The sequence below is a fragment of the Camelus dromedarius genome, chromosome 12 (assembly GCF_036321535.1).
Source record: "Camelus dromedarius isolate mCamDro1 chromosome 12, mCamDro1.pat, whole genome shotgun sequence".
In the NCBI taxonomy this organism is placed as follows: domain Eukaryota; kingdom Metazoa; phylum Chordata; class Mammalia; order Artiodactyla; family Camelidae; genus Camelus; species Camelus dromedarius.
The window spans coordinates 37,670,610-37,687,070 of record NC_087447.1 but is presented as its reverse complement, the minus strand read 5'-3'; the positions used below and the strand labels follow the sequence as shown (position 1 = coordinate 37,687,070).

Genomic DNA, 16,461 nt, shown 5'->3' with positions numbered 1-16,461 from the left:
CACTTACTATGGGTTGACCGTGCACCCCTCTGAGCCCTGGTGCCATCCTATGAGTAGTGAAGTGATAATTCCTGCCTTGCAGATTATGGGGACAAAATGAGTCAATGTGCCATGAGTGTCAGTTATTTTCCCCTTCCCCTCAGATTCCTCCACTATCCGTCCCCTGGGCTTCCTTGCCCTGCGGCACCTGCCCAAGCTGGGCTGTCCCAGCCAAGTGTTTCCCCAGCACCGCTGACATCTGTCAGTGCCCCGTCTCCGGGCGGCCTTCCTGACGGCCCTCCTCCCCCTTGGTGCTCCCCAGGTACTTGGTGCAGCTCTGGGAGCATGATCTTCGCTCTTGACCCCAGAGCTCTGTCTAAGCCTCCCCACCAGCAGGCACTATCTCACCCACCCCGGGCCCATCAGGGAAGCGGCTTGCACGCACAGATGAACAACTCTGCTGCGTGAATGAATAAATACAGTCGGAAGAGTGCTGGTGCCTCCTCCCCCATTGCAGATGAGAGGACAGAGGCCCAGAGAGGCAGAGTCACCTGCACACCCACGTTCCCACTGTTCCCAGCAAGGCTGAGCCCAGAGGGCAGGCTGCCTGACTTCACTCAGATACAGCCTGTGAGCAGTTCCAGGCCCAGCGTGGGTTGGGAGTGGGGGAGCGAAGACACTGTAGGGCCCCTCAGCAAGGGCGGAATGGCTAAAAATCTCTATGTGGGATTTACCCTGAGCCCCCTTTTGCACCATGTGGTCCTAGAAACTTGTTCTGTCCCCACCCCTCTCCCCCTTTCCTCTCCCTCCTAAAGCTCTGAGCCCAAGTTCTTAGGTCCCCAAGCAGAACTTGTCCCCAGGTTGGGCAACCGTGGACAGAACCTGGGGCCAGCTCCTCTTTTGCTGCTGGTTGGCTGGGGAATCACGAGGGAGATTCCTAACCCCTATAAACCTGGGTTTTCTCCTTTGGTGGGTGGAGTCTCTGTTCTGCTGGTATCGTGCGTCATACGAAGTGATTTTGGAAGATGAAAGTGATGGACGAAAGTTGGAAAGTGTTGTGCTGGCTGGGCCGGGAATTCTGGTGCCTCTTCTCTGGGGTGGTTGGTGTGTGTTGTCAGAAGAGAGCTGGGCCCCCCTCCCTCCCTGTGAGTTCATAGACGGAGGCCTGTGGTTGAGAACTCTGTGTGTGTGTGTGGGGTGAGGGGCAGTAAGCTCTGTGGGGTAAAACATTGGTAAAAGTGCATTTCCTGGCTGCACCCCCAAGTGATCTAGTGAGAACAGGAAATAAATAAGCAGTCAGATGTGAACGTGATGCTTGTACTGGGGAGGAGGGAGGCTGTACCACAGGGAAGCCAGGGTTGCTCAGGGCACCAGACGTGTGCAGAGGTGGGGCCTGCGCTTCCGCACTGGCCTCCCCTTGGCTTCTCGAGTGGGGCAAGTGTTAGTTTTGAGACCAGCAGGGAAAGGAAATTGCTGTAGCAGGGAGGGGAGACAGTGAGGAGACTGAGGGAAGACAGAATGTGCGGCTTTGGGGGCAGAATTAAATTAGGGAGGGTCGGCTTCCTGGGAACAGCCTGGCACCAGCAGCAGGGAGCAGGCCAGCCCTCAAAGCACAGAGCAGGACCCAGCATCCGCCACCCCTGACAGCAAGGGGTGGGTCCCCTGGTCCCACATGCAGACACAGAGACGGGGAGAGGGAAGAGCGGTGAGAGAGCGGAAGAGAGGGAGGGGAGATGGAAAGACACACACAGAGATAATGAACACGCAGTTTCCGAAGCCATGTTTCATTCTCCCTTGGGCTACTTTTAAAGTACAAATGATTAGTGTGAAGTCTGTGATGGCTAAACGCGCAGCGCCCTGCTGGTGGCCTGCTTGGGCACAGCGTGCTCTCTCATGATGGCTTCATTTTTCATCTTCCTGATAAGTAGAAGTTCTGAGCGTGTTTCCATATCCTTATTGTCTTCTTCTGTGAAATGTCTGTTTGAGACTTTTGCCCTTTAGAAAAAATGAGCTTTGTCTTTTTTCTTATTGACTTATAAACTTAAAAAAAATATATATTTTTCATACAAACCCTTTGTCAGGTTACGTATTGAGGACATATATTCTCAGACTGTGGTTTGCTTTTTCATTCTCCTAATGGTGTCTTCTGATTGACAGAAATTAACTGATCAAGCCCAATTTGTTGATCTTTTTTTTCATAGTTAATGTTCCTGTGTCCATTTAAGAAAGGGTTGTTTTCCCCAGAATCATGAAGAAATTCTCCTATATTTTCTTCTAGGAGCTTTACTGTTTTACCTTTCACATTGAGGTTAATGATCTGTTTCAAATTAATTTTGTATTAGTGTTCAAGTTTCAGTGTTTTTCCATATGAATTCAGCTGAGCCAACACCATGTATCAAAAAGGTCATCTTTTCACCACTGAGTTAAAGCGAAGCTGTTATTACATCTGTGAGTCTGTTTCTGGACTATTTTTCTGTTCAGTTAGTCGTTTTGTCCATTCTTGTGACAATAAGGCACGTGGCTGAGTCCCATCTAATATATTTAAAAGTCTATAATAAATTTTAATATTTGGTAGTATAAGCCCTCCAATTTTGTTCTTGTTTGAGATTATCTTCATAATTTTAAACTCTTTGCATTTCTATATACAAGTTAGAATCAGCTTTTTAAACTCAACCTGCTGAGATTTTGACTGGGTTTTTTTTTAATTTTTAAATAAATTTTTGGATAATTGACATCTTAAACAATATAGGGAGTTCCAATTGATAAATGTAGTATACCTCTCTACTTATATAGACTGCCTTTTGCTTTTTTTTTTAATTGAGTTATAGTCATTTTACAATGTTGTGTCAAATTCCAGTGTAGAGCACAATTTTTCAGTTATACATGAACATACATACATTCATTGTCACGTTCTCTTTTGCTGTGAGCCACCACAAGATCCTGTATATATTTCCCTGTGCTACACAGTACGATCTTGTTTATCTATTCTACATTTTGAAATCCCAGTCCCTTCCCACTCCCCGTCCCCCTGGCAACCACAAGTTTGTATTCTATGTATATAGACTGCCTTTAATTTCTCTCAGTGATGTTTTGAGTTTTTAATGTCGACATCTTGCACATCTTTTTTTAGATTATTTCTAGGTATGTTCTTATGCTAATGTAACTTATTAAAATTTTTTATTTTCTAATTGTTGCAAATACATAGAAGATACAATTTTGAACATTGTATCTAATGATCTTGCTAAATTCATTTATTAATTTTAATGGTATGTAGATTCTTCTGGATTTTATACAGATTTGGATTTTGTACACATGCACACAATCATGTCATCTATAAATTATGACAGTTTTACTTCCTCTTTTGCAATCATTATACCTTTTGATTTCTTTTTCTTTCTTGTCTAATTGCATTGGCTAGGGCCACTGTAAAATGTTAAATTGGAGTAATGATAATGGCTATCTCTGTCTTGTTACTGATTTCAGGGAGGATGCTTTTGATATTTCATTAAGTGTGATATTACCATTTTTAAAATTGAAGTGTAGTTTATTTACAATTTTGTATTAGTTTCTGGTGTACTGCATAGTAATTCAGATATATTCTTTTTCATTATAGGTTATTACAAGTTATTGAATATAATAACCCATGCTATGCAGCAGATCCTTGTTTATCTGTTTTATGTATAGTAGTTTGTATCTGCTAATCCTAAACTCCCAATTTATCCCTCCCCCACTTCCCTCTTTGGTAACCATAAGTTTGTTTTCTATGTCTGTGATTATGTGTCTGTTTTATAAATAAGTTCATTTGTGTCATTTTTATAGATTCCACATATAAATGATATCATATGATAGTTGTCTTTCTCTGTGTGACTTACTTCGCTTAGTATGATCACCTCTAGGTCCATCTCTGTTGCTGCAAATGGCATTATTTCTTTATTTTTTTTAATAATAATAATTTTTCATTATTCTTTTTTTATGGCTGAGTAGTATTCCATTGTGTGTGTGGTGTGTGCACGCGCACGCACGCGTGCGTGTGTGTATGATGTATACCTTCTTTAAGTGTGATATTATCATTTTAAGGATTAGAATACTGAGACTTAGAGAAGACGAGTAACTTGCTCATTTCCCCAAGTCAGCAAGTAGCACAGCTGAATTGTGAGCCCAGGTTTTTTTACTCCTAAGTTTTTGCGACTTCCACTGTACCACAGGCACCTCTAGAAGAGTGGTGCTTAACTGAGGATCTTCATTAGAGTTACCTGAGGAGTCTCTAAAAATCTTGATGCGAATACTCCACCCCAGAGCAATTAAATCAGAATTTCTGGTGGTGAAGCCTGGGCATCAGTATTTTAAAACGTTTCCATATGATCCTAATCATCTGAGAACTAGGCAAATAATGACGGATCTAGAAGCACTTTGATACAGTTCGGATCCCAGCTGTGCCAGGAGGGCTTTGCGGAAAACTTGGTATCTTCACATCAGCACATGCCTAGGAGCCCCAACCCAAAGGGAGAGGAACTTTCTCTTAGTGGTCTTTCCATACCTTCTCACAAATGCCACTCCTTCCACCACCAAATGCCTCCAGAGCATTTTTTTTAAAACAATTTGCTTTAAGGAAAATCACCCACTTGACAGGGAAATTATTTTCTATTTATATTCTTAAGTGACTTAATCATTGATTTCTTTCCACCTCAGTAAAGCATCTCTTTCTTCGTCACTGAGTTGGCTGCCAGACTGGTTATATAATTCCTTCCATGCATTGTTCCATTCCCTATTACACAGTAAGATTTCTATTTGTCTATTTTGGCACTTGGCTTTTCATCAGAGATTCTTGTTTGAAAAAGCAGAAGAGGTTGAGTGGGGTCTGAGACACGTTCACTTGGGAGGATGAGAACTCTACCCTCCTACAGGCCTGCGTCACCTTCTGTAGCTTTCTACTGAGTGCTCAGCTCTGCCACCACCCCTTAAAACAAATCTGTCACTCTATAGAGTGAGCCTTTAACCCTTACGGTGTTCGCAGACTTTGTCCTGAACCTTGCCCTGATCTAGATTACACCCCACATTCAGGTCCTGCTCTGGCCCAGGGGTTCATTTTTCCACCAAATGCTTTGCCCTGTCCCTTGACCCACACTTGTCTCTGCTTCCTTGGGCGTGACCCTTGCTTCCTTCTCTGACTGTGATTGAATTGTCCCTCTGGCTGTACCCTGGGCAAACAGATCCATCCTGCCTTGACCCATGAGAAGGATTTCAATTGCTTTGTGGTCCCACTTGTCTTTTTTTTTCCCTGCAGACTCTTGGGGTCCAAGTGGCCAGAAAGGTGAAGAAGGTAATTTGAAGGTCTTTAGGTCATGCTCCCTCCCCGTGGCGGAGTTACCACTGCATTTGCAGGATTCTGCTTACCCGTTAAACAACCCGGCAACCAGCTCCTCTGCCTTTCCCTAGAGACTGAACATGCAAAAAGGAATTAGGAAGTAGCTGACCAGCACCAGTGCTATAGGGTGGCCTTTGTGTACTAGCCTGTGTCCCTGAGATAGTCACATAAAAACCACCATTGATGCTTTTCCAGAAATCAGTAGGAGGACATTGCTCATAAATGTGATGTGATGTTTACAGGATTTACAGTACGCTTGGGCTCCTCAGCTGCGTGGCTTCCACACCCCTTCTCCCACTCCTTGGGCAGAATCTCAGCATGCATCAGCTCCCTGTGTCCCGATTCCGGGTGCATCAGTCCTGCAGCCCAGGTAGTGACCAGGCCAGGCCAGCCTCACCACCCACCCCTCGAATGCCCTCTGTGAGGAAAGCTTGTCCTCAGGCCCAGGCCCATCCCGCTCTGTGTAAAAGCTAATTACCTCTAAGTGCTTCCAGCAGCAGTTTCTTTAGGGATGTGAAAGTGCTTTGATGAGATTGTTCTCTTGGCATCATTAAGTTTGTGACTGAAGATGAGAAGTGGGTGTTTAGGGAGGGAGACTCTCCGGAGAAGGGACGAGTGTTTGAGGAAGCTGGCCTCGGGCTGGGCTACTCCTGGGCTCACTGTATTAACTGAGCTCAGCAGCCCCCACTGCCCTGGCCCTCTCCCCAGCTTCTCCCTTCACTGCCCTTTCCAAGGGCCCCAGAGAGGGGGCACAGGGCCAGGAGAGGGGAGGCCAGGATGGGAGTCCCAGCCCTGGTGTTAACTTGCTTCATGGCCTGGGCAGTCCCTTCCCCTCCCTGAACCACTATTTCCTCGTCATTCGGCCCACACTCCACAAGTTAACTTCTGTGAGTCAGGCCTCAGCTGGGTGCTGGAGACCAGAGAGGATTCTGTACAGGAGCTGCCCTGAGCAGCTCAGATCTACTGCAGGGAAAGGTGTGTAAATTGATGAGGATGATCCAACAAGATATAGGTTGTGGTTGGACCAGAGTGGTGTGGCAGCTGGGAGGACTGGGACCCTCTGTCTGGGGGAGGCAGGTGTCTGTTCCCAGAGGAGCTGACCTCTCACCTGGGTCTGAGAGGGAGTGAGGAGGGGAGGCAGGGAAGGTGAGCACTTCAGCTGTAAGTGACCTGGGCTTGACGCCTGTGAAATATCCAGAGAAATCAGTTTTAGACTTGAACACAGAGACTCAGCAGCACGTTGGAAGTGTAGATGTGGATCTTGGGAAAGGTCCGGGATGGAGGGCTGGGTTAGGGGGTCATCACAGAGTCATAGAGGCCACTTGGGTTTGGGTGCTATTGACTGAGGTGGTACAGAGTGGGCTGATGGCCAAACCTGGGGCTAAAAAGCAGTTAGCTGGAGAGAAGGTGAGCCCCAGAGTGGGGTATCATGGAGGCCCAGGAAGGGGAAAGAGTTCTCAGCAGTGGGAGTTGATCCAGAGAGCCGAGTGAGAGAGGGTTGGAGAGGCTGGGCTTTGCACCAGGCAAGTTTCCACATCCTTTTAAACGTATGATCTCTCTCTCTCTCTCCCCTCCCCTCTCTCCCTCCCTTTCATTTTTTTTGTTTGTTTCTCTATGTGTCTGTCTTTATTTATTCCTGATCCATCTCTGCATCAGTCTGTCTAGTTCAGCACCCACAATGTAGGTGTTCAGTACATGTTTGCTGAACTATACAGGGGTGCATGGGTGGGACTCTCCGCTGGTTTCCTTGTGAGGAATTGTCATTATTCATCTTACTGTTCCTGGTCAGGTATTAAAACAGGAGTCACTGACATTCTAGGACTTCTAGTTCTGGGCTGCATGATCCAAGGCTGGCCAAGCAAGTGGCTAAACTTGGGGCCCCAACCCAAAAGGCTGAGGTTCTCCATAGGGTCTTAGTCCTAGAGAAGCCTGCGGAAAGGAGCTCTGGAGAGAAGCTCAGTTGGGAGACCTAAGCTGGGGCAGGCAGAATTGAGGCGAACTAAGACTCAGGGCCCCGGAGTCTAGGAGAGGTGGCTGCAGCCACCAGATGGGGATGAGGTGGGATGATGGTGCCACCATGTGGCAGACACTGAACATGCATGTTCTCAGTTGATTCCAGATTTCAGTATCCTCTGAGGTTGGTATTTTTATTCCCATTATATTCCCAAATAAAGCCTCAAATTAGGTACAAAAATTGTCCAGGTAGTAAGATACAGAGGCAGAATTCAGACCCAGGTGGGTGTGACTGCAGATCTTGTGTGTATTCTGACGCTACAGGAATTGGTTCAGGCACTGGGACGCCCAGAACCCAGTGGTGGGGGACCCTTCAGGCTCCTGCTGTGATGAGCCAGGCTGGGCTGGAGTTGCTGAGATGGTGATGAATATGGAGCTCAACTTGGGCTGGTGGCAGCTTGTTGGCAGGAGGCTAAGTGGCAAGTCAGAGGCATCAGAGCCAAAGGCCTGGGAAATTGGCCCATGTGACTATCGACCAAATAGAAAAATGAGCAAAATGCATACAGGCAACTCATAGAAGAGGCAATTCAAATGGTAAAAATCAAACCAAATCAAAGCAAAACCAAACATATAAAAAGACTCTTAGCTTCATTATAGTAAGTGGAGCCATGCCTATTAAAATAAAAATTTACAAACCTATCGAAGTGGCAAAGATTTTAAATATGACAGTACCAAATATTGGCGAGAATACGGTGTTAAGTGAGTTTACACATTGCTGGTGGGAATCTAAACTGCTGTAACTGTTTTTCAGAACAGTTTGGCAACACCAGCAAAGTTAAGGGTGTGCAGACCCTCTGAGCCCGTAATTCCACTCCTAGATTGAGGACCCGAGAGAAACAAGCACATGTGCACCAGAAGACATTTAGAAGAATATTTATAGCTGTGCCGTATATTGTAGCAAAAACTGGGAAACGACTCAAATGTCCGTCAAAGGGAGAATACATACATGAATTACAGTCGATTTATACAGTGAAACACCACACAGCAGTGAAGATAAATGGCCCTTAACCACATGTAACAACAGAAAGGAGTTTCCCAAACATAAGGCTGACTGGAGAAAAAAGCAAATTGCTATACACAGTATGATTCCATTTATGTCAAGTTCAAAACCTTATAAAACTAAACAATATGCACATGCAATAAATCTCGAAGGTTAACAAGGGAATAATAAGCACAAAATTCAGGGCAGTGGCTCCTTCAGCAGAAAAAAGCAGAGGTATGAGATCAAGAATGACATTCAGGACCTTCATGGTTTTATTTTATTCCAGATATTAGAAGTTCCGGATGTTGGGTACACACACACACACACACACACACACACACACACACACACACACATATAGGTGTTCATTTTATTATTTTTGATACCATATAAATTTGTTACATATATATTCTCTTTTGAAGGGATGATGTATTTCATAATTAATAAATTACCTAAAGGGATCTGGAGCATCTAAAACAAATTAGAAGGAAAGCCAGACAGTGGGCAGTTGCACTGACAGGACACCACAGATCCTTGTCTCTTGGGAGAGAGGGTACCAGGGTCCACATCAGGCTGGGGTCAGGGTCACTTGCCTGGGGTCAGGAATCTGTGGAATCCATGTTTCCAAGCCGGCTGTTGCTCCAAAGCTGCCTCTTCCTTTGGTCACAATATCTCCTGCATCTGCAGTACAATTTCTTTACCTTGACTTGTCTAAAGACTGTCCTCAGTCTTAGGTCAAATTTTCCTCTCTTGCATTTATCCTCCCTTTATTGAAAGCCTACTACATGCACAAGCTGTGGTCCCCAGACTTACAGTGCCCCTAGGGGGATGGCAGGCAGAGACAGATAAACCCGGGAGCAGAGAATCACACCCCAGGGGTGCTGCTCCAAATTTCTGGTGCATAAAGTCAGTGCGGACCTTGTTAAAATGCAGATTCCAGGCCTCCCCAGAGAGTCTAACTGAATAGGTCTGGGTGTGGCCCAGGAAGAAGAAACTTTGAAGAAACTCGTAGTGAATTTGGTGCTGCTGGTCCACAGATGCACTTGGAGAAACAGGGCCATTCAGGGTGATAAATGCCGCCATGATAGCAGAAGTGCTTGGGTGTGGGTTCCAAGGATGGACACCTCCCTGAGCTGGGGTGTGAGTGTTAAGTCAGGGTGGCTTCTGGAAGGCCTCCCTATGGAGTGTCCTTACCAGAAGTCATGTTGTGTAATGGCCATTTGTGGACGAGTCACTTGCCCCTGCCCCTCTGCTCCAGCTCAGGGCCTGGCTCAGGAGGCAGGAGATTGTGCTGAGTAGGTTTGGTGAGCGACAGTCTGGGCTGGTGGCACAGGCCGTTGGGGACTGTCCACTTCTTGGCCTCTCTAGTGCGATCAGATAGGCCCATCTCCCACCAGGTGCTGGGGAGAAGGTCTGGGTCTAGTTTGGATCTGACCAGCATTCCCAACTGGGTGTGGGAGGCAACTCCATAAGCATCCAAGATGAGATTAGGGAGCTGGACTGACTGAGACGTCCCCCCATTAGACACCCCGGAGCTCCTTCGATGCAGCCTTGGATGGTGCTGGAAAGAGGAAGGGAACAAACCAGACGAGGCTAAGGGGTTTCTTAGTTTGGTGATGAGGGGGCTGCTTCCTGTTTCTAGGCCCAGAGCACCCCTCCTTCCTTCCCTGAGTCCAAGTGGGGCCCCTCTCCAAGGGCCTGTGACTCAAACACCTGGCACGAACCCAGTCCTGCCAGGACTGCCTGGCTGCTGTTTGCTCTCGTTTATTAAGTACATCCAGGTGAGTTTTATTGCGGACAGTTCCCTGAGCTACTGTTTCCACATTTGTCTCTTTTGAGTCTGAGATTGCTAAAGGCCTTCACAGCTAATGGACCTTACAGCTCCCAAGAGCATTGAAGGGAGGCCCAGAACTCAGTGGGGGTAATTAGTCAAACGAAATGCAGACTCTGGGGAGCTGAGTGGCAGGAGGTAACTGTAGGGACAGGAGCCTGGGGCCTGCGGCAGGTGTGGGAGCAGCAGCGCAGGCCTCTCCTCACCTCACCTCGCCCTGGTCCTTTCCTGCCTCACCCCTCCCCCTCTGACCCCTACTGAGGGAAGGTCTCCGTGGCCCTTGGTGGCAGGCCCTCAGGCAGGTGGGTGTCCTGGGGCACCTGAGGAGCTGTGAGCTCACCTATCAAGTTACTGCCCCGTTTTCTCTAAACAAGTCTCACCTACTCACCCCTGCTGGAGGCTGGGGGCTGAGCTCAGGTGTCGAGTCTCAGAAGAAGTGTGATGCCTTTTCAGAACCATGGGCTTTGATGCTAGACCATTTGGGTTCAAATCCCAAACCAACTACCTTTGAAGTCTGTGATCTGGGGCAAGTCAATGCACCTTTCTGTGTCTCAGTTTCTTCATCTGTAAATTGAAGATAATAGTAACACTGACCTCAGAAGGTTATTATAGGATTAATGGTATAATAACATGTGCACTGCATATAATAGCACTGACCTCAGAAGGCTGTTATAAGGATTAATGGTATAATAATATATGCACGGTGGTAGCCAGCGTGTATTAGGCACTCAATAAGTGGAAGCTGTTATGCCAAAAGCAGGTGTGACTGGGGCAGAACTGGGAAGCTGAAGTCTATCCGGCATTCATGTGCCCGGATTTGTTTCTCTCTGGGGGGCGGAGAGAGCAAGGCCTCTGGGGAAGCAGCCCTCCTCCTGTGGGGGAGCGGGAGGGAGGAAACACATGGACCCCAGCTTGCTGCTAACCCAAGGAGGTGCGGAGGGAGCCAACACTTGCTAAGCCTCTCTTCTGGATCTAGCATCACTTGCTTCATCTCTTTAAATCCTAACACCTTGCTGGCAGATGAGGAAATAAAAACTCAGAGAGGCCGAGTGACCAATGCAAGCGAGAGGGAGCTGGGATGGGAGCTTAAGGATGTGAGGTTCCTGCTCTTTCCACTGCTGTTCACTTAGTGGATGAACAGGGCCTAGCCCCTGGAAGCCCAGCTGACGTCTGCTCTCTAAGAAGCCCATGGAAGGTCACTGATCTCTTTGGAGCCAAAGGGTAAGTCCCCAGAGTCACCGAGGATGCAGGACTGGGCTGTGTAGGGTGCCTGAGTCTGTCTCGTGACTGTCAAAAGCATGCGCTCTTCCAGGACACACAGGGCTGTGCCCTCTCTCCATCTGCAGGTGGACGGTGTTCTGTGCTTGGCCGACATCCTGACCGACGACAGCCACTCGGAGGCCACGCGGGCTGAGGCTGCAGCCGTGGTTGCCCAGGTCACCTCCCCACACCTGCCCTTCACCCAGCACCTCAGCAGCTTCCTGGAGAGCATGGAGGAGATCGTGACTGCTCTCGTTAGTGAGTTGTCTGGGGCGGGAGGGGATGCTGGGTGAGGGGGCCTTGTCACAGTGGTCTTCAGGAAGGAACAGGAGGGTCTCCCTGCCCCCCACTCACTGCACCCCACATACCTCCTGCATGGGAATCACACCAGCTGAAATCCCAGCTGTGAAGTGTCAGAGTCAGGCTTTAAAGAGCCCTGTTGTCAAGTCTCCTTGAATTGAGGTCAGGTTGGGATTCATTGGCCTTTCAGCAAGGAGACCAGGACAAGCCCCAGGGAAGAGTGGGGCCTCAAATGTTGAGACCTTGACCAGATCCTTAGCCAGAGAGACTCTGGTGGGCTTTGTTCCTGAAATCTCAGTCTATTATGCCCAGCAAATGTGGCAGCAAAGACTGGGGGCAAGCGGCTCCTCAGAGAAGCCCACTCACACGGCCGGCTGCCTGCAATCCCACCACTGTCCTTGCTTTGGGGGGCCCTGAGAGCTTTGGCTATCCTATTCCCCTGTTCCGACATGTGTGCTCCGGCGGGGAGAAGCAGAGCCCGGAATTACAAAATACACTCTTCCTGCAGTTTCCCCTCCCCAAACTGCAGAAACTGGAAGGGCTCATCTGGATGACAGTCCTCAGGACACTTGTTTTACAAATCACATCCTCTCTTTTATAAGCGCTGGTGATGGTTTGTATTTCTGCTTCGGTCCCCATCTCTGTCACTGTCTCTGTATCTGTATCTTATTGAAACTGAAGGAAAATGGATTCCATCAGAAAATGTAGGGTTAACACTGGGTGTTACCAAACCTAGGGCTGGGAATATCTGGAATAGCACAAATTTAGGGGCAGCACAGACCAGTGGACTTGCAGTCCGAACACTTGGGCTTGGTTTTTGGTCTCTGATTCATCCATTCAGCAAATAGCTATTGACCACTAACCCTGTGCTGGCCTGTGTGAGACGCTGCCGCTCACAAGCTGTGTCACACTGCAAAGCCCACCGTGCAATTTTCCTACCAGACAAAGCAAGGGGTCGGACCTCAGGGGTCATGCTAGCTCTAGAATTTTTAGACCTGCAAGTACTTTGCACCTAGGAGGACTCAGTTAAGTTGACTTTATGGCTAATTCTAGTGCCTGGGGCCGTGGCACTCACAGGCCAAGCTGGGAGAAATCAACTTGTCAACATCCACACTTACTCAAAGTTGAGAAAACACAGAAGCCCATTGTGGAAAGTCTTGGCTGGAGGGAACTCAAGCGACCATAAAGTGTAATGCCCATTCATTCTATAAGAGAGGAAGCCTAGGCCCAGAGGGCTTGAGGGGCCTTCTCAAGGCCACACAACTGTGTTAGGGGTCACTTCTGCCAGGAGTGTCGTGCTCAGTCACGCGCCAGAGTCAGGCGGGTAACACACATGAGCTGAAGGGAAGGAAGAAGAGAATCAGGAGGCTTGAGTCCTATACTGAATTTATTTATTTAATATTTTTGAGTTGTCTTATTTTGTACATTTTTATTTCTTTTTTTGTCTTTGTTTTTGAGGGGAGGAGATAATTAGGTTTTTATTTATTAAAAAATTTTTTTAATTAAAAATATTTTTATATTTATTTATTTTCTATTTTCCTTCTTTTATTAATGTAATTTCTTTTTTTCTTCTTTTTAAACATTTTTTATTGAGTTATAATCATTTTACAATGTTGTGTCAATATTTATTTATTTTTAATGGAAGTACTAGGGATTGAACCCAGGACCTCGTGCATGCTAAGCACGTGCTCTACCACTGAACTTTACCTTCTCCTCCCCACGTATTGAATTTAAAAACATGTGCAGTGACTAAAGAGGGGCAGTCACTGATAAACTCTGGTTGATTATTGCCATGTAAGAAAGGCCAATTAAAAAAAAAAGACAAAAATCCTGTTTTATAGAAAATCTCCCAATTTATAAATGATTGCAAACAATAAATCAAAACGTATGTATTCCAAATGACTTTTCATTATTGTCCTGTGTCCATTCCTCCTTCTTTGCCTGGGCTGTATTTCTGCCCGGAGAAGAGTCTCCCTATTTATTTCACTGTGATGAAGATACATTGTGGAGTCTGCTCTGAGAGTCAGCAGATGGGATATATCTTCTGGGCAGGAAGCCAGGGCTCTGTTCTTTGGTGGGAAATAGTCCTCCAATTTCTTGCCATTCCCTGGAAACATTTATAAATGAGTCACTGGAATCCTCAATTTAATCTTCCTAACACACACCAGGTGACTCAGACTGTAGTTCAAATAAATGTGCATCAAAATTAAAAGGCACTTAGCTGCTGGTGTTAATAATTGCTGTGTCAGCAGCAATGGTGACTGCATAAGAATGAGAATAGGTGTTTGGACTTAGAAGAAATCATGCAGAAAAGCGGGCCAGTTTGTGTGGTCTCACTCCCATACCCTGGATGCAGGGGAAGTGGCCTGGAAGGGATTGGCTGACCCTGGTGGTTCCCACAAAGTCAGAGGATAAGGCAGTTATTGGAAAAGGGGAAATCATTGAGTTCTTAATTCCTTGGCTAATCTGCTGGCCCAGCCCAGGAGGGGCCAAATCAAGATTTTCGGTTGTTTAGTGGAGTGGTCACACCTGGGCTGTGGGGAGCAGCGCTGCCCAGAGGCAGGCATTGCCCTCCTCCTTTAATAGAAATGAAGCTAGAGCTGCAAGAGCATCCCTGGGGATGAGGCAAAGAGGCCTAGAGACAAGAGGCAGCCTGGCGAGTAGGAAGGATGAGGACTTCGGAGTTAGGTGGACCTGGATTTGATTCTAGGCCCCTCAGATTACCATCACTCCTCAGCGCCACAATTTGGGGAAAAATCATTTAACATTTGAATCCTCAGTCCCTTCATCTATAAAATTTGATAAGCAGTTGGGTTGTTGTGAGGATGGAGTGACCTAATGAGATGAAGAATATACAGCAGTGCCCGACCTGGAGTAAACACTCCATCAGTGCAGCCGCTGCTCTGGCTACCAGCTTCTCTGGATCTCAGCTCCTACGTCGGTAAATGGAGCGACCCTCTGCTGCTCTAAAGATGCTCAGAAATAAATGGCACAGTGCAAGACACACTGCAGGGGGTTCAACTAAGGCTATTTTCTGTCCCTTTATAGGTAGGGACCAGAAACTGCAATCACTGGAAGGTGCCAAGAGGTGCCAATTTTAATATCAGAACCTGGAAGTAGACTCTTTGGAAGCAAGAGCTAGAAACCAGGATAGAGCATAGCTCAGCTCTGCCCTGGAAACTTTCCTCCTCTCTTATGGCTATTTTCTTAAAGCGTGGCTTCTCTTCCTGTATTTTTATAGAGCTGTTATCGGTAGAAGGGGGCCTGAACCCAGGAAGCACTTTGACTGATGGTCAAGGTGGAGCTGAGGGTCAGAAGTCAGGGCCACTGGGACGGGTGGGCAGCATCATGAACCCTTTTGTGTCTTCTCTGAGGCAGGAGTCCATTCTAGGTCATGTGGAGCCCATGGAGGAAGGTGTTAGGTGGGGGAGGGATGCAGGGGTGGGGGGTGGTCCCCTTCTCCTTAAAGACCCTCAATTCAATTACAGAAGATGAGGGGGGGAATGTGCTTAGGACTGGGTCAGAGAGAAAGAGCCTGACATTCAGGGGCTCGGTGTAGGATTTTCTGCAGTGAGCTGACACTTATCCTGGGACCAAAAGAAACTCCTGAGGCTTTGCTGATGGCAGCTGAAGAGATAGAGTCTTTACGTTTTAATTTCAGCTTCTTTCTCAAGGCAAATTCAGCAGCAGTCTAGTGTACATGACTGGAGACACTCATGGACTAGGTGCTCTTTCCTGCCGCAGGGCCTTTGTACATGCTGTTCCTTTGGCTTGGAATATGCTCTTCCCCCAAATACCCCCATGATTGCTTCATTTTCCCCCTAAGGTCTCAGTTGTAAAGTCACATTTCAGGGAGAACTTCCTCATGTACCCAGTGGGCCTCTAGTTATTCTCTGTCTTAGAACCTGTTTATTTTCACCCTCACATTTATTAGAAATTGCAATTATTTATATTGACTTTTTAAAAGCTCATTTTCTTTTGCCCACTATTAGGATGTGAGCTTAACAGAAACAAAACCTGATCTTTTTTGTTCATCAGCCTATCTGAAAACACCAGGGTGCCTGGAACCCAGTGTTCACTTAGTAAATACTTGTTGGATGAAGGTGTGATTAGGACTCACGCATCAGGCTTCAAATGCCAGCCCTGCTACTTCTGTAGACAGATAAGCTTCCCTCTCCAGTAACTACTTTCTTCATCTGTAAAATGGGAATGATAACGCCTGCCCAGATTTTCTCCCAGAGCTATTGTGGGAACCAGATGAGGTAGCTGACATGAAAGCACTCGACAGTGAAGTTGTTTTCTTCCTCTTCACCATCCAGAACTGTGCCAAGAGGCCTCGTCCGGGGAAGTCTTCCTGCTGGCCTCTGCGGCCCTTGCCAACATCACCTTCTTTGACACGATGGCCTGTGAGATGCTCCTGCAGCTGAATGCCATCCGCGTCCTTCTGGAGGCCTGCAGCGACAAGCAGAGGGTAGATACGCCTTACACCCGGGACCAGGTGAGCAGCTCAGGAGGAACCAGCCCAGAACCTGTCACCATGAAGACAGAGGGCAGGAGGCCAGGGCTGAGGTTCCAGGGAGGGGCAGCATGGCCTGCAGCACACAGTCAGTCCTGGTAGTCGAGTTTCATCTGAAGGAAAAGGAATATGTTCTCAACATGCCTTGTTGTCCTTGGAGCATCTGCACGAGCCCACTTCCCACTCCCTTTGCCCATCCCAGCCACTACAGGGGT

At 47.3% G+C, this 16,461-nt stretch overlaps 1 protein-coding gene across 1 annotated transcript in view; it reads left to right on the top strand.

The window, feature by feature from the left end:
• The window catches only part of INSC (INSC spindle orientation adaptor protein), a 62,868-nt gene that overhangs the window by 29,593 nt on the left and 16,814 nt on the right, over positions 1-16,461 (top strand). The window contains exons 7-8 of the mRNA XM_064491884.1: positions 11,517-11,688; positions 16,050-16,228. Of these exons, the coding sequence (XP_064347954.1) occupies positions 11,517-11,688; positions 16,050-16,228 (351 nt within the window). The remainder of the gene's footprint in view (positions 1-11,516; positions 11,689-16,049; positions 16,229-16,461) is intronic.